This window comes from Chrysoperla carnea, chromosome 3 (assembly GCF_905475395.1).
Source record: "Chrysoperla carnea chromosome 3, inChrCarn1.1, whole genome shotgun sequence".
Lineage (NCBI taxonomy): Eukaryota > Metazoa > Arthropoda > Insecta > Neuroptera > Chrysopidae > Chrysoperla > Chrysoperla carnea.
Window position 1 is genome coordinate 5,206,002 of NC_058339.1, and position 27,896 is coordinate 5,233,897.

General features: G+C 31.1%; 5 protein-coding genes across 6 annotated transcripts; 1 reads left to right on the forward strand and 4 right to left on the reverse strand.

Annotated features, from left to right (window-relative positions):
- Nucleotides 1-1,073: 1,073 nt before the first annotated feature.
- On the reverse strand, nt 1,074-3,429 carry LOC123296474 (U21-ctenitoxin-Pn1a-like). Its single transcript, XM_044877953.1, has 5 exons — nt 3,377-3,429; nt 3,135-3,265; nt 2,400-2,654; nt 2,122-2,238; nt 1,074-1,625 (listed from the first exon to the last, which is right to left on the reverse strand). Exons 2-5 carry the CDS (start codon nt 3,135-3,137, stop codon nt 1,161-1,163), a joined length of 840 nt encoding a protein of 279 aa, XP_044733888.1. The 5' UTR covers nt 3,138-3,265; nt 3,377-3,429; the 3' UTR covers nt 1,074-1,160.
- Nucleotides 3,430-3,879: 450 nt separating this feature from the next.
- Nucleotides 3,880-5,554, reverse strand: LOC123294997 (trypsin-1-like). Its single transcript, XM_044876190.1, has 6 exons — nt 5,517-5,554; nt 5,161-5,291; nt 4,862-5,101; nt 4,514-4,633; nt 3,954-4,196; nt 3,880-3,909 (listed from the first exon to the last, which is right to left on the reverse strand). Exons 2-6 carry the CDS (start codon nt 5,203-5,205, stop codon nt 3,880-3,882), a joined length of 678 nt encoding a protein of 225 aa, XP_044732125.1. The 5' UTR covers nt 5,206-5,291; nt 5,517-5,554.
- Nucleotides 5,555-14,053: 8,499 nt separating this feature from the next.
- On the forward strand, nt 14,054-16,397 carry LOC123294998 (trehalase-like). The gene is made up of 4 exons (XM_044876191.1): nt 14,054-14,164; nt 14,564-15,159; nt 15,234-15,835; nt 15,930-16,397. The coding sequence occupies exons 1-4, from the start codon at nt 14,088-14,090 to the stop codon at nt 16,395-16,397; spliced, it is 1,743 nt and encodes a 580-aa protein (XP_044732126.1). The 5' UTR covers nt 14,054-14,087.
- Nucleotides 16,398-17,801: 1,404 nt separating this feature from the next.
- Nucleotides 17,802-23,667, reverse strand: LOC123295000 (protein PTHB1). The gene is made up of 11 exons (XM_044876194.1): nt 23,393-23,667; nt 23,217-23,305; nt 22,714-22,978; nt 22,087-22,337; nt 21,476-21,781; nt 20,201-20,368; nt 19,524-19,829; nt 18,919-19,220; nt 18,356-18,563; nt 17,968-18,107; nt 17,802-17,825 (listed from the first exon to the last, which is right to left on the reverse strand). Exons 1-11 carry the CDS (start codon nt 23,665-23,667, stop codon nt 17,802-17,804), a joined length of 2,334 nt encoding a protein of 777 aa, XP_044732129.1.
- A 1,078-nt stretch (nt 23,668-24,745) lies between these two features.
- On the reverse strand, nt 24,746-27,358 carry LOC123296850 (pleckstrin homology domain-containing family A member 3-like). Of its 2 annotated transcripts, XM_044878527.1 has the most exons (7): nt 27,210-27,358; nt 27,011-27,127; nt 26,297-26,443; nt 26,103-26,227; nt 25,301-25,465; nt 25,124-25,183; nt 24,746-25,050 (listed from the first exon to the last, which is right to left on the reverse strand). In XM_044878527.1, the coding sequence occupies exons 1-6, from the start codon at nt 27,247-27,249 to the stop codon at nt 25,124-25,126; spliced, it is 654 nt and encodes a 217-aa protein (XP_044734462.1). In that variant the 5' UTR covers nt 27,250-27,358; the 3' UTR covers nt 24,746-25,050. The 2 variants fall into 2 exon arrangements, with proteins under 2 accessions (XP_044734462.1, XP_044734461.1); XM_044878526.1 differs by having other exon boundaries at nt 24,746-25,183.
- Nucleotides 27,359-27,896: the final 538 nt, after the last annotated feature.

The window sequence follows — 27,896 nt, forward strand, 5'->3', positions numbered from 1 at the left end:
CAAAATGAAGTGAAGAAAAGCACACAGAACAACAACAATAAAACGATAAAATAAATAATAACTCATAAAGTTTGAAAATATTGTCGGTCAACCAAAAACCAAGAAAATAATACAATCATGTACACATAACATTATGAAAATCATTGACTAACTCACTAACTATACTAATATATTGGCTACGACCATGAGTTTTATTTTAGGCAGTTATCATAGTAACGAAACACTACACAATTATATGGATGGGCATATAAGTCTATGGATTATATACAGGATGTATGTATTATAAGGTTTATGAAAAAAATGTATTCTTTATAAAAAGCTCTGCTTTCAAAAATATTAACATTCAACGATTCACTTTTAACATCGAATATTCAGGGTAGCCATAAATTGAGAAAGTTCGACAGGAATTATAATGGTCCTTTAGAAATGTAGAACATTTTGAACAGATAATAAAGGAAACGGTTCAAGAAATAACTACCGAGATATGTAGGAGTATATTTAAACAATTTTATAAAAAAACAATTACATTTATGGAAATACTCCATTGTGCAGCGCTGCGGTCCATTTAACTGTCCCGTCCACAAACTATGCTCTATGCCAACTATCACATTATCACATTTCGATATTATTGCCAACACCCCGTCGCCTTTCCCATATCAAAATATTTCAAGATACACAAACGAAACAAAAAGAGTAAATTCAAGTTTAGTTTACGCAGATTCTTCGTGACAATTTAAAAAAAAAAAAATCCCAGGATATGTAAAGAAAATATTTGAAGAATTTATATAAATCTCATAAAAGTTAGTTATTTTTTTTATTAACAATAATTGCATTTGATAAACATAAATAAATTGTTATGCACTAATAAATTAACGAATCGGAATGTTGTTCCGTCATGTGATAGCATTCTCAGTTTACATTTATATCGATTCATACCTACGATTTTTATATTATTTTTTGCTTAAAATTAATATCTTAACAATCAAATATACTATTTCTAGAATACTATCTAAAATTTATCTTCAAAGCAATTCATATTTAGGAAGATGTACTATAGGAAAAGTTTAGGCTAGGTAGGTACTATAATTTAAGATGTTTTGTAATTGCACATTGTTAACTGACTTGTATAGTATGGAGTTTACTATATATAGAAGATACTTTTAATCAGAGTCCTCGCAATTGCCTCTCGAAGAATTAGGATTCCACTGAACACAACGTTCCGCTGTGTTTGGTTGTTTTAAAAGGGCATCCATAGTATCACGTACCCATTTTTTAATTCTTTTATCTGCCAAACGTGTGAAAAAAGTTGGTACACCGGCTGTGTTGCATTTAGCCGTACTCACTGTCGAAATACCATAAAGTGTATTATCTTTTATAAACATGCCAGCAAAATCAGAGCCACATAGTGTTTTTACACAATTGTTGTTATAATCTTCTTCGCTCTCTTTACATTGTTGCTTTACCTTATACGCACAGAATATACGTTTATTACTTTTAGGATTAACACCCTTACCATACTTAATGCGACCATACTTACTCCACCAAAGATAATCACATACAGTTTGGGAAGTGAGTTGAAGTTGACTTCTTTTTAAATCGTTGCTGGTTGGTTTATCCTTACTAAACTAAAAAATAATACCAGCAAAATTTACAAAATTAAAAAATTTCCCGACAAATGCTTTTTCTTTCTTGTAGCTCTCTTCAAACTAAACCGATTTTCTTGAAACATAGTTAAGAACACTCTACATTAACTAATCTTTCATACAAACAAAAAATAAAAATCGGTTCATTCGTTTAGGAGCTATTTCCAAAACTACTGAATGGATTTTAATGAAATATTACAATATTATACCTCAAACATCAGAATAACACGTAGGCTATAATTTATGGAGGTAACAGGTGACCCGCCGGTTTCGCTGAACGATTTCGACTTTAAAAACAAAATAATTAGGCTAATATAAAGTTACATATATTTCGAGTGCTATGTATAATTAGGATTAATAAGATCGTCCAGCGTAGCGGCCTGGTTAGACTAAAAATATATGTAAATTACATTATCAAATAACTTCAAATCGCAAAATTTACGTTGTTCGACTAAAGTTCCAAACCCAATTGACTTACCCAAGTCCATCCAACTATTGTTCCTCTATAAAATCCTTTTGTGGCACATTCATCACATGTCCAATCATTACTGCCTATTTTTATTGTTTTTGCTTCAGAATCTATTGGCCAACTTAACTGAAAAATTAATCCATTTGAATTTGTTGATAAAATTTGCTTTTAAATAAATTTATCAAAGTGGTAAGACACTTGGAAGCTACCAGATGCCTTTATGCGGAGTTCAAATATTGTTCTTTGACTATACTATAACTAGAAATATATTTTGAAGGAGACAGTACCTTTATTAATGCAACATCATAATCTATTGCGGCCTCATCGTAACCAGCATGTTTTTCAATACGCTCTACATTGATTAGATCAGAAATTCTTTCAGCACTTTGTATATATTTCGTTTTTCCAGCTCTAACACCATAGTACTTTACGTTGTTCTGTTCCCCCAAGCAATGTGCGTGAGTTAATACGATATTCTCATCAAGTATTGCAGCACCGCACAAAAATTTCCATTCTGATCTACGTTTCTCGTACAATTGAGCCTGATGTTCAATAATTAGCATCAGACAACGAAAATACGATAATTATAGAAAAATAGGACCCCACTTATTTTTGCACTAAAATATGTAGTGTTTATAAGACACAATTGACCAAGTGGCTCATTTACGAACTCGACCTCACTTTTTATGTCCTGAACACACTATAAAAATTTCAGCTTGATATTTTTTTCGTTTTTGAGTTATCGTGTTGAGAGACAGGCGGACAGACAACCGAAGATAGACTAATTAGATGATTTTATGAACACCTATACCAAAATTTTGTTGGTAGCATCAATATTTTTAAGCGTTACAAACTTGTGACTAAACTTAATATACCTTGATATATTTCATAATTTATACCATTTCATGGTATAAAAACTGGGAAAAGATAATTTTTGAGTGTATTGTAGCCAAAAATAGATGGTGTCATTCTTCTGCATAATAATTATAACGTTAAAAATAAAACTATCGTTAGGGTTTTACCATGTACTTATGTTGTTTTATTGATGCTTTTTCAACACCCGAAATGAAGTATTTACCAAACTTGGCTCGTTTTGCTTTGAATGTAAAGTTTGCCCATGATGAATTTTTCCTTGGAAGAGAAATAGTTCCTCCTTAATAAAAAAAAATGTTTTTCTCATTTTTAACCTAATTACTCTTTGAATTATATTTTTTGTTGATTCTTGCTAGCCTCTGTATTTTTTTCTGTAAAATTCATAACTTACCATATATAATTGTGAACAATACAAGGAGAATCAAAAACCACACACAGTATAAACTTTCAATTTTCATTTTATAAAAACATCGATGAAAATGGGAAAAAGTAAATTTTAATATTCTAATTTTGTGTATACTAATAATAAATAATATAATAATATTTTATCTTAATTAGATAAGAGAATTAGTTCTTAATGACTTTCAGTAAGAAAACACATTATTTCATGCTATTTTACTTTATAAATTAGCAATTAACAAACTGTAGTGTTTTATTAGCTTAAGGGAGGGGCTACATGGGTTTCACAAGTTGTCTTATTAATTGCTACAACATTTCGAGAATATTATCCTAAATTTTCAAGTCGATACGAATAAAAATTTCGGAGATACAGCCCTGGAAAGATGCTAAATCTACTGGAATGATGTCATCTAGGACCAGTTAATCATTTACAGAATGCTACATGGTTGTTTCCAGAAAAAAAAAGCTATTTAATTTTGACTTTTAAGTTTTATTTTATTTTTCTTTATCCAATTCGCAATATTTCTATCCGTTAAACGTATGAAAATAGAAGGTACTTTTAACCTAACTTTAACAGCACACTTTCTTGGACCTCCTAAAGTAAAGCCATACACTTTTTTGTTCATAATGAATATCCCACCAAATTCACCGCCACATATTCCGCAATGGTCTACTTTATAAGCACAAAATATTTTATTATTATTACGATGAGTACCACGAAAAATCTTCCAAAAATCTTCACATCTCTTTTGAGGAATAACTTGAAGTTCGCTACGTTTTAAAAGCCCATTGGACGGTTTATCATCACCCCACTAGAGAACAAAATAATTAAATAAATAAAAATTTCTTATCTAATATCTTTTTAGAATATTGCATATTTTTCGTTCCGTGAGAGTTTTCGTGAAGTTGGAATTATTTTCTACATAATAGTGTAGTAAAACCCCTTGAAATTGACCTCCGTATTTTTGCTCCAGAATTTTAAACCATATATGGTTCGATTGTGCTCGTGAAAAGAAGAATTGTTTCAGAAATTTACACTTTTGTACCATCCTTTTTCGACTTCACGCTTGTCTTTAAATTCAGGAGAATTCAACTAACTGCCCTACACTTGAAACCTAAATTCACCTACCCAAGTCCATCCGACCACCGATCCTCTATAAGATCCATAATTAGTTCTATTACACTCCCAGCCATCATCAGCTAATTCTATTGGTTGAACTGTATCTGAATATTTTAGTGCGTCTTTCAACTGAAAAATTATAATTTGTTGAAAATACGTTAGAAATATTACGAAATTTAGGTCGATCAAGCTAGATAAAATGGATTTAGGAAAAAATAGACTGGAGCCGAAATAATAGATCCGAAAAAAATATATTTGGAAAAAATAGACCTGGAAAAAAATAGACAACAAATTTTCTCATCCTAATTTGAATAAGAGCTTAAATTTATTATAAAAATAAGTTTGGAAGTAAAATACCTTCACTAATGCGACATTATAATCCAATGAAACAGGATCGTATAAATTATGGCTTACTATCCCCTCGATTTGGTTTTGCAATCCACCTTCATTTACATCTGTTGTTCCAACTTTTATAATAAAGTTTGCGTTTTTTAGCTTTACGCACTCAGCGGCAGTTAATATTATAGATTCATCAAGAATAACACCAGCACACCGATATAATCCCTCAGAATCTGATTTTTTTTGAACTAATTGAACCTGATATAATAATAATTATAAAATGAAACAGAAATAACGATATTTTTTTACGTTTATACCAAATACGGATAATCTTCTATCCTTGCTTTTTCCACACCTCTCATAAACTTTCCACGGAAATTGTCTTTTCTTGATTTGGATGCAAAACCTATTAATGGTGAATATGAAATTGGAAGTAAATAATGAATACCTTGAAAACAAAGAAATTTATATGAAATTACTAATCAAAGTCAGCGTTTTACCAAAAAAAGTTTTTCATGTTTATGGCCAGTTTTTAATTTTGGTATGATTATAAAGCTTAACCCGAATTTAACGATCGATTAAAAATTAAGGATTTCTGATAATAATTGAGTTCTTGAGATCATTATATTGACTTATTTTATTTCAATTGGCAAGAATAAGTTTGAAAACTTACGATCTATTCTTGTAATCAATATAAATTGAACAAAACAAATAAATAGTATACGTTGTAAATACATATTTTTAAATTATCGTTTAAAATTGATCGATATTAAACATACTTTTTTATAAACAATATACAAATAATAGACTTTTTTATTCAAACAGCTCTTGTTAAAATTTCGCAATATTTCTTAATTAATCATCGCTAATCTAATAATGACGCGCATTTTTATCGGTATTGAATTAAAATCTAATTGATGTATCATTTCTACATATTATTTGTTTCTGCAGCTTCAGATATAAAAGTTTTACAAAATTGTAACTATATAAACTAAAAAAAAAAATATTCCTAAAACCTTAAAGTGAGTGATTCAATTATAATAAAACTATTGTTATAATTTTATTATATACATACAAATATTAAAATTAAAATGTATGTATTTATGCTGTAACTAAATGATTTATATTGATCTGATTAAATTTATTCTCTTATGAACTTAAAATAAATCATATTTATTCAAGCTTATTAACAAAAACCACTTTTTATATTTCCCGCTCTTCTTACATACAAACAACAAACATTGGTCACCTGTCATAATCAGCATAATATTATAAAATGGCGTATATTTATTATTAACTGTTTATATACAATGTTTTCGAAATTATGAAAGGAGAGCCAGCCCAAACATCCTTTGTGCGAGACCTGCATTGTGTATATTTAAGATACAATAGGACACAGATTGCGCTGTCACAGGGCAGATTAGTGGTGAGCTAAATTAGCCTCGATCAAAGCCCAAGTCTGCAAGACCAAGTCAAATTAAGATCAAGGCCAAGACCCAAGTCTGCAAAGCCAAGGTCTAACTTTGCAAAACCAAGACCTATTTGTGCAAGACCCACGCTCATAACAAGACTTTTATCAAACTTATTGTTGAAAATAATTAATGAACCCCTTAGAGAGTATTTTTAAGTTTTTTTTATATCTATGACAATTTTTCTTTAGCAATTTAAGTAAAATTCGAGAAATATGGAAAAAACAATAACTAATTTACTAACTTTCAGTATAACACAGTTTGGAAGATATAAGGGTCAAGATATCATAGTTATAGAGATTATAAAGCAATGAACCAAGTTAGGAAACCAATATTGGCTCAATTTGTATTAGCATGGAATGATAAAATCGTTTCAAACTTGGGTAGCAGATATAAGCACGCTGAGTGAGGATAAAAAAATGAAATCCGCTTTGCCATATCCGATTTGTTCCGGTGTATATGCTTGCTGTAATAAGCTAAACGCCTTTGATAGCATGTCCATTCTCTCGGCTACCATAATAGCAAAAAATAATAAACTGATTTTATTAGCCTTGACCGAAGTCAAATCTATGCTGGCTCAATCTTAGACAAGAGGTAACTAACGAAGTCTTGATTTATCCGTTATGACCAGGGTATGGGCAAGGATTGTCAAACCAAGGCTCGTCTTGCTGGCTCTGCACCAAGATACTGGCGTCTTATAAAGCCCACTTAACCTGAACCATTCTGCCTAAGATAGTTTGCACATGCCCACGAAATATGAAATGAGTTAGTCATTGATGAATACTTATTTTTTTTTAATGTGGCTATGACAAGAACCGGGGTATCATTGATCATTAATTCCATTGTCAAACTTGACATTTCTCCATCGTGGAGTGTCGGGTGACTTAGATCAGACATGGATATTAGAAGGAACTCTCGGTACTCAATATATTAATATTTATTTGATACTTGTACTTTTTGTACCTATATAAAATGAAAACAACACAATATGTATTACACTGTTGCTCTCAAAACCACTCCTTGAAACACATAAATAAAATAATGCCCACTTGATTCTTACCTATATATAACTTTTTTTTTTTTTTTTTGTTATTTCAAAATTTATGAAATCATGCTCCATTATTTATTTTTATAATAACAAAAAAAAGAAAAATTATATTTTTTTAAAAACAAAAAAAATTAATATGAATCATTAGATTGTACATTGGCTATTAGGTCACTTAAGGACGTTCCTCGGAAATAACCAAAAAATCACGAGGCAGGTAAATTTGTTTATACTTCTTACGGTGCTAAATTTTTAGATTTGAGCTGTTAAAGTTTGCGTTTTTAACATGTAAATCCTATATTGAAGTGCTTGTTTTTCAAGGTATACTTTATTATGTAGCAAGACTAATTTTATTCAAATTAATTTGGAAAATTTGTATTCATTAGTTAAAAGTATGAAAAATATTTTCCTTTAAAAAATTATAACAAGCGAAACTCGTTTGTCCATAAAATACATCTAAAGTGATGAAATTGTATGCATTTAAGTGTTATGTCTTCTATAAGTGACTTTCTAAATCTCTAGGCATTAATATTTCAAAAACTATGGTATATATCGAAAAATATCTCTTAATTTTCGTCTAATTTTTTCAAGTTCAGAATTCACTCTGAAAATTTTGAAACGTATGTCTCAAATAATTCCATACTTAATAATTTTCATCACTTAGACAGGAACGTCCTTAATATATTTTAAAATATATAAAATTGTCGCAGATCTAACGAGTAAGGTTCGATTCATTAATATAGACCACTTTCACCTAACAATACTGAAATCATCGAATGAATGAAAAAAATAACCTTGATTCTTGTATCGCCTACATTTTCCAATTTTTATTGTTGGTAATGTTGCAAATATTTGTTCTGTGAAGTTTTTTTGATAAATCATCGGGCTTACCTGAATTATGAGTATTATTAAAGGTGATTTTAAGAATATCTATAGTCTATACCAAAATTTTGTTTGTGGCATCTATATTTTTAAGCCTTACAAACTTGGGACTAAACTTAGTATACCTTGATATATATCACATATATACAGGGTATAATAATACAAGGAGTAAATAAAATTAGTAGCAATAAATAAAATTGTTAGCAATGATATCAGAATAATTAATTGATTTGACCTTTTGTAAACTGATTAAAAAATCAATCGTCGGTGGTCCTAAAAAAAACATTTTTTGAATACAAAAAGTGATCAAAACAAACTTCCATAATCATTTATTGATTTATGGTGATTGAATTGTAATTAATGATTTTCTTATTTTCTCCTATAAAGGTTGGTGTGAAGTCGAAAATTTGCTTACTTAATACTTAATGCTTTATTGTTCAAATGGGCTACCTACATACATGTAGTGCGGTTGATACCTAGAAGGCTAAACACTATCTATTTATCTATCTATATTACCAAATAAGTTTCGAATATAAAAAAAATTTTTTTTGTAGGGTACGACAAACTGCTAAATTTATTTGTAGACCACTACATTTTTTATTCATAAAATAGCTCAACTTTCATGTGCTTTTCGTTCCCTACAAGTGTCCATAGGGCTCGAGAAATTTGTAGGCCAGTATGAGCATTCAATTTTACTAATATTTATTAAACATTTCTGTAAAAATTAGCCAGTTGTTGATAACTTTTCATACCATCGCTTTTCCGAAATGTTGGAGGTGGAGGTCACGCTAAAAGGCCCAGTATTTTTGTAGGCCACTAGTATTCTCTCTTATTATATTCAATTATCTTGCATTCATGACAATGGTTGTTCATACTTTTTCAATAAATCATTTTATTGACTTGTTTTTCCATGTTCCACATTGATAATGCCTCAATTTCCAAGGTTTTCGTAAATGAAAACGTTGTAGGTTGAGTATGGGGTATGGGTATGGAGGTTAGCGGGCCAACCTCGAGCATCGCGCCAGGAAGCAATGGTTCAGAGCACCTAGCCAAATAGACCCTTGTACTCTATTCCCGCTACGCTTTTCAGTGGCTATTATAACCAACTGATGTACTGAAACCCAGGATTTGCCTAGCGCTGAGTTTCCTAATTTCTTCTGGTTCGACTATGGCCGGACCAAACCATTTTCTTCGCTGCTGTGAGAGATTGTCTTTTTCCAATCTGATGTTGGAACTTCTTCAAGTTATCATGCCCTGTGAGTAACTCTATGATGACTCTAATATCAGCTCTGTTTAGTTTCAAGATCTCCTCGGCTCTGTTACTGAGCGAGTTTCCTTCACCCAACAGGCTTTTGGAACGTTGTAGGTTGCACAGAAATGAAGCCATTCACCAAGTTTCGTTAGAGTGTTAGTCACGAAACTATCCCTCCCTTCTGTACTGTAGACTATAGGCCTCAGATCCAAATTTGGTAAAGAGCTTTTTCTTTCTTTTTTTTTCAGCGTATTCAGGAATTGAAGAGGTCTGTAGTTAATTATATAAAACACCGTGTATAAGGTATGTTTAACAAAGTCCTAAAGTCAATTTTTTTTTGTTGACATTTCTCTTTTGACATCGCGTTCATTGATTCAATGAACAATACATGTAAAATAAAATAAATAATAAGCGTTTAGTGAATCAACACACGTGAGATAAACTCATTCATATTAAAAAATTTTATATAAAATAAAAATAATAATAATAAAATAACCATTATCAATAATATACAAATATGGACAGAAGAGAACCTGTAGAAGATCCTTCTTCCGTACATGGAAATGATGCATGATGCATGATATACGGAATAATAACATACAGCAAGCAAGCAGTACTTACTTAGTAAGTGGTTTGTTTTGTTTTGTATGTTATGTATAACAATTAACAAACAACAATACAATCCTAAACCATATTGGTCAAGAATTGTTTCAGGGAAACCACTCCAGGAATATGCTATTTAAGAGAGGCAGTAGTTTGGAGAATCAACCCATTAGTTAGGGTGAAATTTACAAACTGAAGTTTTGAGTAAGGTTGACCCAGTGTGGTGGAAGACCCAATTGACCTATGTTGCTCATTTACGAACTCGTTTACGAACTCATTTTTACGTCCTGAGTACGCTGTAAAAATATCAACTTGGTATCTTTTTTAGTTTTTGAGTTATCGTGATGACAGACGGACAGACGACAGACAGACAGGCAACCGAAAATGGACTAATTTTGTGAACACCTATACCAAAATTTGTTCGTGGCATCAACATTTTTAAGCGTTACAAACTTGTGACTAAACTTAATATACTTTGATATATATTTCATATATATGGTATAACAATGAATCGCTTTAAATAGTTAGTAGATTCCAAAAAAACCCTAACGAAATCGGTTTGAAGAGTACTTTTGGGAATCAATTTCATCCCCCTATATTCGATTCCGTTATCAATGAACCAAATATTGGTGTCAAGTACTTGAATGTCGATATCCAGGCAGTGAAAAAATGGTTCAGATGTAGGTACCGGCTATTCATTAATGATAGCGAATAAACTATTATGAATAAATACTGATTATTGGGTTGGATTGGGTTGGGTTGATGAAATGGAAAATAGAAAATGAAAATAATTCCGCCATATCATCGACTGTTCATCTCATTAAATTATGCGACCAAGATTTGTCGCGTAACTCTTCCGGTCAGCGTAACTACCGCAAAGAGATCTTTTTCTACACTTCACGGAGTAAAATTTTGGTTGAGTGCTTCAATGGGACAGGAAAGATTATTCGGGCTTGTTTTTCTAAACATCTTGAAACCGATGATATTATCAACGCTTTCGCGAAAAAAAACGAAAACTTGAATTTGTTATTATTTGATTTGAAGTTTTTTGAAAAATTTCATCAAAATTGGTTCAGTAGTTTAGAATCTAAATGTGACACTGTGATGTGTAAATAAACGGACATTTACTTTTGTAATTTTTGTTACCGAACAAACTAACATTTTACAGGTTTATTAATTTACTAATACACTGTACAAAATCTTGGTTAGGGCGTCATATATTTTGTAAACATCTCTTTTATACGAATCCACTGTATCGATCGTAAGCGAGTTCATTACTCCGAGTCGCACTTTGCCGATTATTGGGTGTTGTGCCGTGCCCATCACCTTTTTTGAGGGCTGAATCCGCGCTTGATAGCCTTAGTAATAAGGGCGAGTTATGATTGATTTTCAATACGGATCCCTTAAAAACTAAATAAGTGTTACTTAAAAAACTGCTGCGTATATTATGTATGAGTTAATAATTTTTTTTAATAATATACAAGAAAAACATTCAAAAAACTTGTGGCGCCGTTTGTTCAACAACAATAACCAAACCACAATGATTATGTCAAATGAATTAGTCATTGCGTGATGCTGGTGACTACTGTAAAACGAGTCAGTCACTACACAGTTTTTTTTTTTGTTCAATCTTCAATAATTCATTCAATACTATAGTCCGTGCTGCATGCTCAATATATTGTTTTTAATGAACGCACCAAATTAGAACAAAGAAAGGCCAGAAACAAGACACAATTGCAAAACAAAAAAGACCAGAAACAATACACAAAAAATAGGAAGAAACAAGTAAAATTTACAAAATTATAAAAACCCGACTAATGCATTTTTTTTCCATATAGGCAGATCTCTCCAAACTGAGCCTATTTTCTTGAAATATAGCTAAGACCACCCTCCATTTAATTACCATTCAAACAAATAAAAAAATCAACATATGTTCATACGTTTAGGGGCTACGATGCATCGCTATCCTAAACGAAGCTACGATCATACGTTTAGGAGCTACAAAGAGAAAGATATAGGTTAGTCCAGTATCACCATTGTCCGATATCACCATAGAGATACGTATAAAAATTTGTTTTGCTAAAAGAGATGGGAAATCAATTTTTGAATGCTTATATATTGGTTAAGTTTATTAAATTTAAATTTAATAATGTAAAAAGAATACCGCTCTTAAACTATGACCATCGAATGACGGGACACCCTGTCTATTTTTTAATTGTAAAAGTGTGTGTTGACTGTTTTTCATGGAATTTCCGGCTTTAAAAAAAGTTGCGAGCACGAGTCTTTACCAATAACAGTCATACAACCAGCGTTCATATCGTTCATACACAGAATAATAATTCATATATTATTCGTGTATTTTTTTAATGAGATCATAGTCTTCTATAGTCTAAGCGCTCATACATTTTTTTGGTAGATATTTGATAAATCTTCATTAGAATTCATTCCTATATCGATTACCGTTCCCGAGCATTTTCAGTATAAATTTTTTCCATCCCCGAAAATGGGTCGCTCTCACTCCCTGGACAAGATCGCATAAATTTTTTTTAACTTCTCAATTTCAGCTTTAAACAATGCAGTCGAGCAATTTTTATAAAAATTTATTAACTGGCCCTGGATTCTGAAATTTTAAGATATTTATGCCTTACGCCACTCTGATTCAGTCAATATAGACGAAAAAAAGGCCGGACCTGGAAAAAATTACAATAGTGACTCTGAGGTTATTGATCGTTAGGGGGGCATGTAAATAACTTTAAAAATAATTAAGAGAATTTTTCGTTCCGCTGTTTTTGAGAAAATCCAAAAAAATGGGGAAAAAAAATTTGGAATGCGTTTTTCTCGGAATCTATTGGTTTAAGGGAAAAGTTGTAGAAGACATTGTCAGCTACATTTTATGTCATTGGAGCAACGTCATACGAGTTAAATTACAAAAAGTAGGTGGCGTTAAAGTATCAAAAAAAGGGTTTTCACGATTTTCATTAAGAAAAAATGATGTTTTTGTAAAAGTGTAAATGAGAAAGTTGTTTGACTCAAAATTAGCTTCAACTTTTATTTAAACAATTTTTATGAAAAACTTACCGTTTCCGAGCTATAGTAAAACAATGTATGTTTAAAATAAACCAAGAAAATAAAAAGGAAATCAAGTACTCCTTTTCAAAATTTTAAAAAACTTAACTTTCAGATTTTTTAGCAAGCTGTATTTCAAAAACGGTAAGTTTTACAAAAAAATTGTTGAAATAAAAGTTGAAGCTAATTTTTAGTCCAACAACTTTTTCATTTACACTTTTACAAAAAAATCATTTTTTCTTAATGAAAACCGTGGAAAACCCTTTTTTTGATACTTTAACGCCACCTAATTTTTGTAATTTAACTCGTATGACGTTGCTCCAAGGACATAAAATGTAGCTGACAGTGTCTTCTACATTTTTTATTTGAAAAACTTTTCCCTTAAATCAATAGATTCCGAGAAAAACGCCTTCCAAATTTTTTTTTCCCATTTTTTTGGATTTTCTCAAAAACTGCGGAACGAAAAATTTTCTTAATTATTTTTAAAGTTATTTACATGCTCCCCTAACGATCAATAACCTCAGAGTCACTATTGTAAGTTTTTCCAGTCAAAATGCCAGATTTACTGTACCACTCTATTAGTGATAATTTTTACAAAGAAAATCTCATTTTTTACTTATTATACTATTTGAGTATTAGGTATCCATGAACTGTCAAATTTTGTTTTGAAATACATATCTAAATATTAAAATAAAAAAATAATACTTATTTTATTTTGAAATATTTCAAATATTTTGAATAGTTTCATACAAAATTATTGTTTAAACAACTCCATTTAATTAATTATGTGATCGATATGAAACCTATGAATAGATAAATACTTATAATAACAAAAGTGACATGAATATCCGGAACAAGAAATATAATTTATCCGGAATATTATTCATCATGTACCAAAATTAGACTGAAAATGTTAAGTTTCACTGGATGGCCAATTTTCATAGTGTTTTTCGAACAACATTACTATTACTAACTACAAAACTGAACAACGTACAATTTCACAGGTAAATCACACAGGTGATCAATATTTACCTAGCTCTAATAGGTTTCATTAATGCGGAGTCCTGGTCCCGGAATTAAGCACATAAGTGATAGCTAGCGAAAAACTGACATCGTAGCTGAAAAAAATCACCCAAAATTAGTGGGTTTCAAAAAAAACTTCAAGAAGATTGGATCAAATTTGCCTGTACTATCAAAAAAATCGAATTTTTTAACTTAATGACGTCATCAGAATCCAAAAAATTTAATTTTACTCTATCACATCCAAATTTTATCCAATTTTGATAAACTAAATATGTAATTCTACTAAATTTGGGTTATATTTTTCAAATTTGTGATCAAAATTAACATAGCTCTATTAGGTTCTCTTTATAATTCATATTAAAATAGATGATTATTTCTAGTTATAGACTATATGGAACTTATAAAAACTGGTCCCAAAAATTTCATGCGGTCTTGAATTCACCGCAATATAATGTATATTGTATTGGTGAACTACTTCATGTGATTCAAATGAAACATTTGTACCCAGACTCTAAAAGATTTGTTGATAAAAAATTACGTGTTCCACCACAACAAGTACTAAATAATTTTGCATTATTAAAACGTATTAAACCACATTTACCCGAATCGTCTTTATCGAAATTTTTACTGAAAAATTTTGAAGATGAACACAGTTTACAACAGTATACGCCAACCGATTGGGCACCATATCCAGAATTGTTGACGAAAATTAAAGATCGAAAATTACGTAAATTTGCATTAGAATTGCATGCATTATGGAATGTATTAAGTCGACGTATTTATGAGGATTGTATGATCAATGCAGATAAATATAGTTTATTGTACGTTCCAAAACCATTTGTTATACCTGGTGGACGATTTCGTGAATATTATTACTGGGATTCATATTGGATCATTCGTGGACTCTTAATCTGTGATATGTATGAAAGTGCCAAACATATGATTGAAAATTATTTGTACTTAGTTGAAAAATATGGTTAGTATTTTAACCTCTTTGAATTCGTATTAACCCCTAACCCTATTTTTAACCCTTAACCCTTTCCCTTCTAGGTCTGATACCAAATGGTGGACGCTTATATTATGTAGACCGATCTCAACCCCCATTACTAGCAAAAATGTTTGATACTTACATGGACTTCACAAACGATGAACCATTTTTAAATGAAGCTCTACCGAAAATTGAAGAAGAATTTAATTTTTGGGATAATACTCGAAGTGTAAGCGTACAAAAAGATTCGAAAATACATATGATGTATCATTACGATTCATTTCAATTTACACCACGACCAGAATCATATCGTGAAGATTTTCGGTGTTCATTAGCGTTGCCAAAAGATGCACGGCCGTTATTCTATAATGAAGTTCGTGCAGCTGCTGAATCTGGTATTGATTTTAGTTCTCGATGGTGGGTACCTGACTGGGAACTACGACCAGATTTTACAAATATACGTGCTACCCATATCATTCCCGTTGATTTGAATTCAATTCTGGAAAATAATGCACGTATTTTGGCAAAATCATTTGAAAGAATTGGTAATGATAAAAAAGCGAAATTATACAAAGCAAAAGCTGATCAAATTAAAACTGCAATCGATCAAGTTTTGTGGAATGATGATGTTGGCATTTGGTGTGATTATGACTATATTAATCAGGTCGGGTATACAAAAAATTTTAACTTAAGAGATTTTCGCAAAAGAGGCTCTTTGATTCTAGTTCATTAAAACAATTTTTGATTTCATTTGACAGGTTTCACGAACGAGATTTTATCCATCAAATTTGACACCATTATGGACACAAAGTTATCCATTTGAAAATCAAAAGTATATAGAGAAGGCAGTGAAATATTTAAAAAATAAGGATATAATTAACATTTATGTGGGCGGTGTACCATCCAGTTTAAAGCGAACAGGAGAACAATGGGACTTACCAAATGCATGGGCACCACATCAAGATATCGTTATTAAAGGTTTATCCTATTCAAATAATGACGAAGCACAAAAATTGGCTCAATTGTTAGCTGAACGTTGGGTACGCCATAATTATATTTTATATAAAGAAAGTCGTTCCATGTTTGAAAAGTATAGTGCGATGGCTCCTGGAATGGGTGAAGGTGGTGAATATGAAATACAAACAGGATTTGGATGGACAAATGGTGTTATCATTGATCTTATAACCTCGTTTAATATTCGTTTAGATGTAGAACAATATATTTAAGTGTAATCCTGGTTGATCTTCCCTCATCCAGCTATCAAATACAAGTGTAAAACAATATTTATGTACTGATGTTTTTGTTTTTTGGTTAATAAAATAAGTTTTAATAAAAATCCCATTTCCTTAAACTATATATTTGTCATAATGGTTCAGGAGATAAATGGAAAAAATCCGTCCAAGATAACTTGTGTTCAGATTTTAATACCAGTCAAAGATATCGTCCTATCTGCCGTTTTGAACCAAGATTAAATACTTGACCAAGATTTAATATAACCGCAACAACATAGGATTCTTTATCCACCAAAAACCAATAAATTTTATTTTGCTCTATCACATTCAAATTTTATCCAATTTTGATAAACCAAGTATGTAATCCTACTAAATTTGGGTCATACTTTTCAAATTGGTGATCAAAATTAACCTAGCTCTAATAGGTTTCAAGCATGTGGAGTCTTGGTCCCAGAATTAGCCACATAAGTGATAGCTAGCGAAAAACTGACATCACAGCTGAAAAGAATGACCCAAAATTAGTGGGTTTTAAAAAAAATTCCAATAAGATCGGATCAAATTTGCCTTAGTTATCAAAAAAATAAAATTTTTTAACTTTATGACGTCATCAAAAAACAAAAAATTTTATTTTGCTCTATCACATTCAAATTTTATCCAATTTTGATAAACCAAGTATGTAATCCTACTAAATTTGGGTCATACTTTTCAAATTGGTGATCAAAATTAACCTAGCTCTAATAGGTTTCAAGCATGTGGAGTCTTGGTCCCAGAATTAGCCACATAAGTGATAGCTAGCGAAAAACTGACATCACAGCTGAAAAGAATGACCCAAAATTAGTGGGTTTTAAAAAAAATTTCAATAAGATCGGATCAAATTTGACTGAGTTATCAAAAAAATAAAATTTTTTAACTTTATGACGTCATCAAAACCAAAAAATTTAATTTTGCTCTATCACATTCAAATTTTATCCAATTTTAATAAACCAAGTATGTAATCCTACTAAATTTGGGTCATACTTTTCAAATTTGTGATCAAAATTAATGTATCTCTAATAGGTTTCAAGAATGTGGAGTCTTGGTCCCAGAATTAGCCATATAAGTGAAAGCTAGCGAAAAACTGACATCACAGCTGAAAAGAATGACCCCAAATTAGTGGGTTTTAAAAAAAATTTCAATAAGATCGGATCAAATTTGACTGTGTTATCTAAAAGGCCTGTGTTATTGAGGTTTCCATATGTAGCCAACTTAAGTAGACACGTTGTATAATTGTTTTGTATTATATTCTCAACGCAATCATCTCGCAAGGATTTTTCCAGTTCATCTCCCGGACCAGAAGAAAATAACTAACATAATTAATTAGTAAAATACCCTGCATTTGCTATTCTGTTATTCGTCTGTTTATAATTTAAACCTCTTAAGTACCTAATAATTTCAATAAATTATATATAAATGAATTATTATTTAATTGTTTATAAATAAAAACTTTTTTAATTTTCTTTAATATGTTTATATAAAATTTACAATATTATGATTAAAAAACTTCATTTTGTTTGTTTTTTCGAGCCTGTAACAATGCTGGAGTTTTTGCTCTGCCACTCGGGGGTCGCTCAGTTCTTAATTCACCCAAGCGAGAACCAATGGGAATAATTTGCTTTGTATTTGGATTTTCTTGAAGACTACTCGGTTTTTCTTCATCAATCGTTTCTGTTAAAAATAAATAAAATAAATAATATTAAAAAAATTTGTTATTAAATCATACAAAATTATGTAAATTTTAGAGCCAAAAAGTCGAATAAAAAAGAAAAGTATGAAAAATTATTTCAGCTACAACTTTGATTTGCATTCAGTTTTATTGGTTGCATATTTTTCTTATTAATTTCCCCTCCTGCGAAAAGTACTGAAAAAAAAATATAAATGTCTAAAATTCATACAAGTAAACCGTGCTACGTTACCATTTTCAATATCTTCTTGTAAATCCGTTGTAAATTGCATATTTTTCATAACTCGCTCTAAAATATTATGTAAATGTTTCTTAAATTTATTGATATCTTCGAGTCGTGTTAGTGATTCAACATTTGCACGATATGTATCTTTTTCAGATTTAGCGAAGACCGTACGAAGTAAATGATTCAAAGAAATATCTACCACATCTTCCCAACCCTAAAAAAGTTTAATTTATTTTTAATCTTTATATCCTATTTTAAATACGAAAGTGACTTTGTTTGTTTATTTGTTATGCTTTCACGCAAAAACTACTTAATGTATTTTAATGAAACTTCACAATAATATAGCTCATACATCAGAATAACACATGGGCTAGAATTTTTTTAAATTGTATTCTTACTGGCGTATTATTCTCACCATTTTTTTAAAAAGTTCAATTTAAGTGTCACTAGCCAGAGATCATTTTGGGCAACATTGCATGACCGTAATAAACTTATAATCTGTGTTCGTTAGTTAGACTATTTTGATTGAAGTTTCTATGGATCGAGGGTAACTTGAATGTTATATTTACCTGATTATCATTTTCAACAACTGAACAATTCAATGCTGATTTTAATTCAAGATAAATCGATTTTGGTACACCAGATAATTCAATTAACAATAAAATTAAATACAAAGTACTTGATAAACGTGTTTGATTCAATGCCAGTATTGAAAAACTTTCTTCTAAATTATACAATGATTTTAACATTAAATCGTTAGTATCATCCAGCAACATTTGTAGATTTGTTAATGTGGATGGTGTTTTCTCTTTTAATTTGGACATTAAACGTTTTTCAATCATACGGTATTGAGTTGCATATTGTGCAGATTCTATTTAAATAGAGATAATATATTAAATTAAGGTATATTGCAAACTATAGTCTCGCCATCTGCGAGTGAATTAAACAAGTAGTCAGAAATCTTAGTCGGTAATTTAGGTACAAATAAATATTTATATATGAGTAGAAACATTTATGTGAATGTGTGGACAAAAATAAATATGTATATGTTATTTAACAAGGTGATTCTCGACAGAAAAAATGTAAATCTTTAGGTCCAGGGTACAACGAGCGAAACATACGGACTAGTTGACTACCCTTCGAGAGTCAATGTCTGCCAATTGTGTGTACCTACCTGTTTGTAGTTCTAAAACATTTTGTCGACTCTTAAAATGTCGATCAATTGCATCTAATAATTGTGATATTGGTAACGATGTAGAAGTTTGTGTAATATTAAAATCTTTTTGTTTGATAAAATGTTTTTTCAAACGTAAAATTAGATCTTGCGTTAAATAATTTAATGATGCAATCGAATCAGATTGTAATCGATAGCGTTGTGATGATTTTGCTGCTAGTATAGTAACTATATTCGATGGATTCGTTAATTGAACAAATCCAATTGCATTACTGCTAAGTGATAATGCACTTTCTCCAGCAAATTCTGAAATAGTAATACAAATAATTTTTTTCACGTCTATCTGCATAATAGTTTTTGAGTTGCTGCTCATGACTTTGATTTTATACAATAAGCCAGACCGCCGATTTGGTCAAATGGGTCTTATCAATTGGACCAGTCAGTCAAAATGTTGCCGATTCCAATGGAATGAATTCTTGATATGAAAACACTCCCTCCCTTCTTCTCATCGGTCAACTCTAGTTACGCCACTGAAGACATGTGTGTACAAGAGAATAACCCATGAGAAAATTTTTTAGGCGACAGGAAAAACTTATCATTTAATAATTTTAAACGATACAGCATATTTTCCAACTATTGCTTTAGTGCCCGCTAAAAAATATAAAAGAAAATTTTACCTGGAAACAATGTCGCCAAAGAAACAACCGGTTCGGTGGTGTTTAAAGTAATTTTGACAGCACTCTCTTTAACGGGTGCACATACATTTGAAGCTAATCGTAATGGTATCTGGCCAAACTTTCGTAAAACTCGTGGTACACCATTTATGGTGATACATGAAATAATCACTTGAAAATTTAGTGAGACAATATCATAGGGTAGTTCTTGATAAATATATGATTTATAAATATATTTCTCTTGGATTTTATTTAAATAAATGGTTTTCGGTTCACATGTAAACGGTTTCATTACATCAATTAAAATTTGTATTTCATCAAATTGTACTTTCGGTAGTAATTCTATTGTAATTTCACACATTTGTATATCATAATTTGTTATTTGTGTTTTATAAAAACATTGTTCCAAATTTGGATTTATTATCATATTTATCTCTAAATCACGTTCAGCTGCTGTTTTCGACATTGCTACCACTAAAAAATGATTTTAGAATATACAGGGTGTTCTTTATTTGCTAGTAGCTACTATGATATAGGTTAGATTAGGTTAGAGTGGCTGTCCTGGGGTGGGACACACTTAGACCATAGGGTCCGTTGTGTTACCGTAAATGAGTTGGCCCATCCCCGGCCACTACTCCATGAACCATTTGGAACTGTTTAAGAACAGCAGGAGGGCTTTGACGTCGACTGACTTTAGGAAGTCGTCAAAGAGAGGCTGACTCGAGTAAGTCCATCTCCTCATGACAAGAGCTGGGCAGTGACAGAGAAGATGAGACATTGTCTCCTCCTCGCCATCACTGTGACAGCTCCTGCAGTAGTCGTGATACACTGCCAGGCCTAAGCGTTCAGCATGCTTGCCGCCCAGCCAGCATGCTGAACCGCCCAGCCAGTCCTGTGATAGCCGCAACAACTTTGCAAACAGAGGCCCTTGGAAGTGATATGAGAACTTTGAAACGCCTGCGATTGTACTCAGACCAATCTGTCTTGTAGTACCACAAGTACGTTCTTCCCTCCATCTAAGATTGGCCTTTTTCAGAATATCCTCTTTCAGGAGTAACTTGCAGTTCGCAAATGGAACTCCCGGGTATTTATTGATGCTTGTGTCCGGCAGCATCGTGCCATTTCTGGCAAGCTCGTCGGCTTCACAATTTTCTGGAATGTCCCTGTGTCCCGGTACCCATACCAGGTCTACATTCATTCGTTCCGCCAGCTCATTTATGGACGTACAGCAGTCCTGTGCTACCTTTGACTACTATGATATACAAACGTAAATCATACCATTAACACTTTGTCGCGAATCAATATCCTTTTGTAAAATTTGTAATTCCTCTTCAGCTACAGCAAAATCAATATCTTGATTTACAAGTGGAGGTACTATGTATTGTGAAGGATTTGTACCCAAATAACAGCATTGTACATCTCCAGTTTCCGATAATAATGTTATTCCACCTTGTAATCCATTAAAATTACCACGTACAATCGCTACAGGTAAAAAATCAATTTGTGCTGACCATCGTAAGGTTATCGCTTCATACACAAGCAATGTTTTCGTATCACTTACAACCAAAATCATTAATTTATTTTCTGGTTCTAAAATTTACTAAATACAAATTATATACTCAAAAGCTTTTTATATGATATCCATATTTGATAAATATCTATAAAATCTGACATCTAAATCCAGCCATCCTTCGATTGGCAAACATTGATCATGATAATGTCCACGAAATTACGACAAACAATATCTACCCGAAGCGAATTCGATCAGTTTTATTATCAGCAACAAATTCGAATTACGAATAACTATTACGTGATACAATGGTCTTGTAATTTTAGGTCAGTTTTTATAAATATTCTTGCAATAATAATTTAATTATGTCGTTTCAAACCTAATAAATATGGATGAAAACATAATGGAATGAATTCAAATCGTTTCATAAATTTTAATTTTCCCAAATCGTTCATACAATATAAATTATGTTCACCTAAAATTACAATATAATCTTCAAAACTATTGTTTGGTAATGATACCATATCAATTGTCGATTCAGACAATTCATAAGTCCAATCGGAAATTAAACGTTTTCCGGTTGTTTGACTTTCATTGGATAACACTCCTGCATCTGATAATAATTGATACCTATGAAGAATAATTATTTATTAAATATTTATTAGGCTCATATTTAAAGATCATAATAGATATTTATTCTAGTACTGTAAATAAATGTCGATTTGTGTGTCGACTCATCTGTTCCCTCTTAACTTCTAAACTACTTATCATAACTTGACAAATGGAATATCTTTGAAAGCGTCTTGATCGCCCGCTGGTTATAGGCTATGTGATGTCACATTAAATTGAATGTGGCGCCCTCTAGAGGCCATAAAGTCATGAACTAAAAACATTTCAATTTAATGATACCTTGTTAGGTATCAAATGAAAGGGTAAAAGGAGCACTTTTAAATACTTCACAAAAATATAACTCCAAAATAGTTTAAATAGAATATGAAATACATACCTATAAGCATGAACATTCCAGTCCGATCCCATTGTAACAAATAAATCTGATCTAGGAACATATACAATTGGTCCAGGTAATAAAAATTCTGGTAAAAAACAACAAAATACAAAAACTTCTTGTTCGAAAAATGTTAATACACCATCTAACGATTGAATACATGTAAAATCCCGTTTATTTACACCTCCAAATGATCCCAACACAAAATTAGCTGAGGATCTTTGTAATTTATGTTCATATATTAATAATAATTGACTTTGATCACCTACAAGAATATATTTTACATGTTAGTCATCAAGAAAAAATTCATAGATCTGCTGCTCATAGGTATCAGCTTTAGGGAGTCATTTCAGAACGACTAAAAATTGCACCGGGTTCGCAAAGCGAGGGGTGAAGTGCATGTAAAATTAAGTCTAAAAATCATAATAATCATATCGTACGCAATTTAGATGAAAGGGTTTAGTCAGTCCACAATCACAAAAATTATAGTTAATTATTATTACCATGATCTGCAAGGCCCTTTTTGGTAACTAAATTATAAACCACGAAACTTTGTGGATGTAAAATACCGATGAATATCTCTTGAGAACCGCTAAAAATCAAAATTGTATTTCCAATTAAAATCTTCTTTTATTTGTTTTAATTGATTGTTATAACAGCTTCCATAAAAAAAACTCACGAAACTAATCTTCCAACACCAATTTGTATTACAGGATGTGTTAGTTGCACTTCCAATAATTGATCAATTGCACGATAGCCCATTTTAACCGTACCATCCTCAGAACGTTCAGATTTGGGTTCAAATATCCACAAAAATCCATCATGATTCCCAATTAAAATTTTATCAAATTCGCTATTTAATTGTGATAAACAAATGCACTGAGAATCAAACACTTCTGTGTTTTTGTCACCACATATGGTCGACCAATAATTTCTAGTATTAAATAATGACATTTTTAAATTTTATTGGAACTTTGGAACTTAATTAAGTTATTTAATTGTTTTTTAAACATATTTACATGTAGATGGTGCTAATAACAATTAATTATGTTTATAATATTCATGAATCGATAATTAACGTTGTCATGGAGCTTCAAATCATAACACAACAAAGTAACCTTGTATTCGTAAATACAAATATAAAAAAATCTTGAATACGCACTATAATCCAATTAATCTGCGAAACGGATAACAAAATTGCTATCAGAAAACAAAAAACACGTTGCTATAGAAGAAAAGAAGCCAAGAAACATAGCGTATTTGTTTACGGCTAATCAAGGGAAGCATGTCGCTGAAATTCGAGAATTCAGATGTATTTATTTTTTTCTACTTGTAATTTTATTTTTCGAAATTTGAAATGAGAGACGAAATGGAAATTGTGCAAAAATTAGAGAAAAAGAGCGATCTACTCTTTTCTTTTCTTAATGTACCGGGGCCCGATGCTATCAGAAAACAAAAAAACTTACCCAAGAAACATAGCGTTTTTTATTTACGGCTAATCAATGACTAAGTTACAGTGAGGTGAGGAAACAAGAAAAAAAATATAGTAAACATTTCATCCATTTATTTTTGAATATTATTACAATAATATTTTACAATATACAGGAAAATAAACAATAAATAATAGATGTAATTCTGTAAGTACAACAAAGTTATGGATAATGTAAACGAATATGTTTCCGTTTCAAAACAAACGTACCAATCTACAAAAAAAACTAGATTTCGATAATGCGATATCTTTAAAAAAGAGAATGAAAAAACTTTTAACAAAAAGAAAACCGACTTCAAAAGAAAAACTTTTCCAAAACAAATTAATATGCACTAAAAAATAAAGAAATAACGATAATATAATGTAGTTAAAATTATTGTTATTTTTGGAGTCGGTGTCAGTTAAGCTAATGTAGCAAAGCTTTGTCAGAGTTGTTTTCTTGGCTGACACCGACTCCAAAAATAACAATAATTTTAACTACATTCATTATATTATCGTTATTTCTTTACTTTTTCATATTTTCGGATATGTAAAATAAATAACAGATTTTAAAAGAATCCAATTTTTTTCTCTTCACAAGAATTATAAAAATCATGCAGTCTTTCGACTCTCCACGCTAGGTTCCACGATAGTATAAAAAAAAACTTCTACCTAGAGTTGCCACCTCAAAGTTCCAGGAAGTCATAGTCAGGCTGCTCGGAATTGTCAAACTTACCTGAATATGATACAAATAACCAGAAGGCATCTTTTTTTACTGAACTCTGGGAGAATTTAAGTTGATATCGGGAGTCGAAAGAGACAGCACGATTTCGGGAGTCTTCCGATCAAATCCCGGAGAGATGGCAACCCTACAGTGAGTTTCACCGATTACATTGAACTAAATTAATAAAATCGTACACGTTTTAAATATACAAATATTACTTAGCTGTTTTCTTCACTACTTGATTTTAAATAATTTTCTTTTCCATTCACTTTGACACCCTGTAAAAACAATTAATCAGTTTGAAAACTTTGTAACATTATGGCTTGGTAGATCAAAGGGAATTACCAAACAGAGGGCGCAAGTGCTGACGGGTTAATAAATATTGAATAAATTACCTTTAATTTACTTGGTGGCAGTGGATTTGTAGGTGTGACAGGCGCAATGCTTTCGTTTACAACTGGCAACTCTAGTTTTGAATGTGAAAGTCTCATACAATCTTCTAGCGATTTTATAAAAGTATCACATGTTGCAGATAATAAACTTGTTGCTTCATTTAATCGCTGTCAATTCAATTACGAATTAGTACAAAATTAAGAATTTTAATAAAAAAGTTAAAATTTATGTAAAAATATACTTAAATTATCTGATTTCGAGCCATAAAAGCACATTTTTCTTTTGAAATATTAAAATTAAAAATCGTAATTTTTAAACTGTATATCACGTGACCTAAAACGCGGGTAAGCCTTGCTGTGATGTCATAACGGTATGAGTCATAGATCATCAATTAGTTTAGTGTAGACAGCTGGGTATAATATATCCGTGGATAATAAGTATTTATATTTATTATAATCAGATGTCTAGGAATATATCTGTCAAACTTATTTGTGTTATTTCGTATAGTGATACCCATATTACGTCATCAAATTGGATGCCCGCGTTTTTGACAGTTTAAAAAAGGTTTAAAATTTAAAAGTTTTTGGCAAGAAAGATTGTGTATTTTTCCGAAATAAATTTTTGATGGCTTTTTATTAGCAAAATCAACATTTTGAAGAACTTTTTCAAAAATAGTGGATTACCTTATTATCCTAAGTAAGAGAATGAATCAGTTTCAGAAAATTGTTTTACAGGATTGTAAATAAAAATAAAATAAAACATTATAATTACGACACTGCTTTGGTTTCTTAAATGAATACTTACTTCTATTTGAGGACCATTTTCAGAATTAGCTTCAGTTTTCACCATATGTACTTGTTGCATTAATAAATCACAATACAGTCTTAATTCAGATTTTTTAGATTTTAAAGCATCCGTTGCTGGATCAGCTGTAAAATTTAAAAAAGCATAAAGAGTAATATTTTAATTTGTGAATAATCAAATTAGTAAACACTAACTCATATCAGTGTAGGTTCTTACACAGGCTTTAGCGCTACCTAAAGCCACTAACCATTTTTGGCGTTCTTGAGAGCTAGCAGCCTTGAGGTACATATGTTGTTCACCAGGTATCACCAAATCCATTCGTGTATTATCTATTGCATTCACTTAAAAAAAAGAAATTTAGTGTAAATAGTCTAAATTTTGCTAGGTTAGATTAGGTTAGAGTGGCTGTCCTGGGGTGGGACACACTTAGACTATAGGGTCCGTTGTGATACCGTAAATGAGTTGGCCCATCCCCGGCCACTACTCCATGAACCATTTGGAGCTGTTTAAGAACAGCAGGAGGGCTTTGACGTCGACTGACTTTAGGTCGGAGAGGTCGTCAAAGAGAGTCTGGCTCAAGTAAGTCCATCTCCTCATGATAAGAGCTAGGCAGTGACAGAGAAGATGAGACATTGTCTCCTCCTCGTCATCACTGTGACAGCTCCTGCAGTAGTCGTGATACACTACGAGGCCTAAGCGTTCAGCATGCTTGCCGCCCAGCCAGTGTCCTGTGATAGCCACAACAACTTTGCGAACAGAGGCCCTTGGAAGTGATATGAGAACTTCGGAACGCCTGCGATTGTACTCAGACCATATCTGTCGTTCCGTCAGCTCATTTAAGGACGTACGGCTATCCTGTGCTACCTTTTTTAATTTTTGCTAACATTTAAATAATATTAATGCCATACCATTTATTTCACAAGCGGAAACCTTCATTGATCCTTTACAGCCTTGATTCACTTCTTCTTGAGATTTGTAATATGCTAATACACCATTATCAAGTATAAACCATCGAGTTTGCCACCCTTCACAAATATTTCAAATGATTTAATAATATTTCATGTTATTCAATAAATAAATGTACAAAAAAATAGTTTTTTTATTTACCATTCCAATAATTTGTCCATTTCCATAAAACACCTTCCATATTAATCACAAATTATTCGTATTTTACTTAAACATATTTTAATTTATTATTTTTGAGATTCACTTTTGACTATGGTTGGAAGTTTGTTATGGAATAGAAAGTTTTTCTTGTCAATGTGACGTTTACGGTTTAATTCAGATCACAGACATCAGAAACATAAACGTAGACTGACAATAATGTTGTTCTTAAAAATGGCGCTAGTCTCTAAGATCGTTCGCCATCTTTGTCCTAATGTCAAATAGATAAAATGTTCTCAAATACAATTTTTAATTTTTTCAGTAAAGGTAAGTTTTTTTAACTAACAATTTTTTAATTATATCAAAGCTACACAAAAATTGATACATATTTTTGGAATATAGTTTTATATTACATTAAGGATCATATTTCGAAAATGTACGCAAGCTAAACTATGCTCAAATTTTTGGGAACAAGAAACTTGAGTACATTTTCGAAATTATGATCCTCAATGTACTTAATAATTCTGTAAGTGTATATTTATTGAATATACAATCACTCTAGTTACTTTTCAGAGCTAACAAATAAGTCAGAAAAACTTTAAATAATTTCCTGGACAATAGTTATTTTCCTTAAGATAAAAGTAAAACCTACAGTAATTAATTTTTTCGAAAATGTAAAATGTTTTAAAT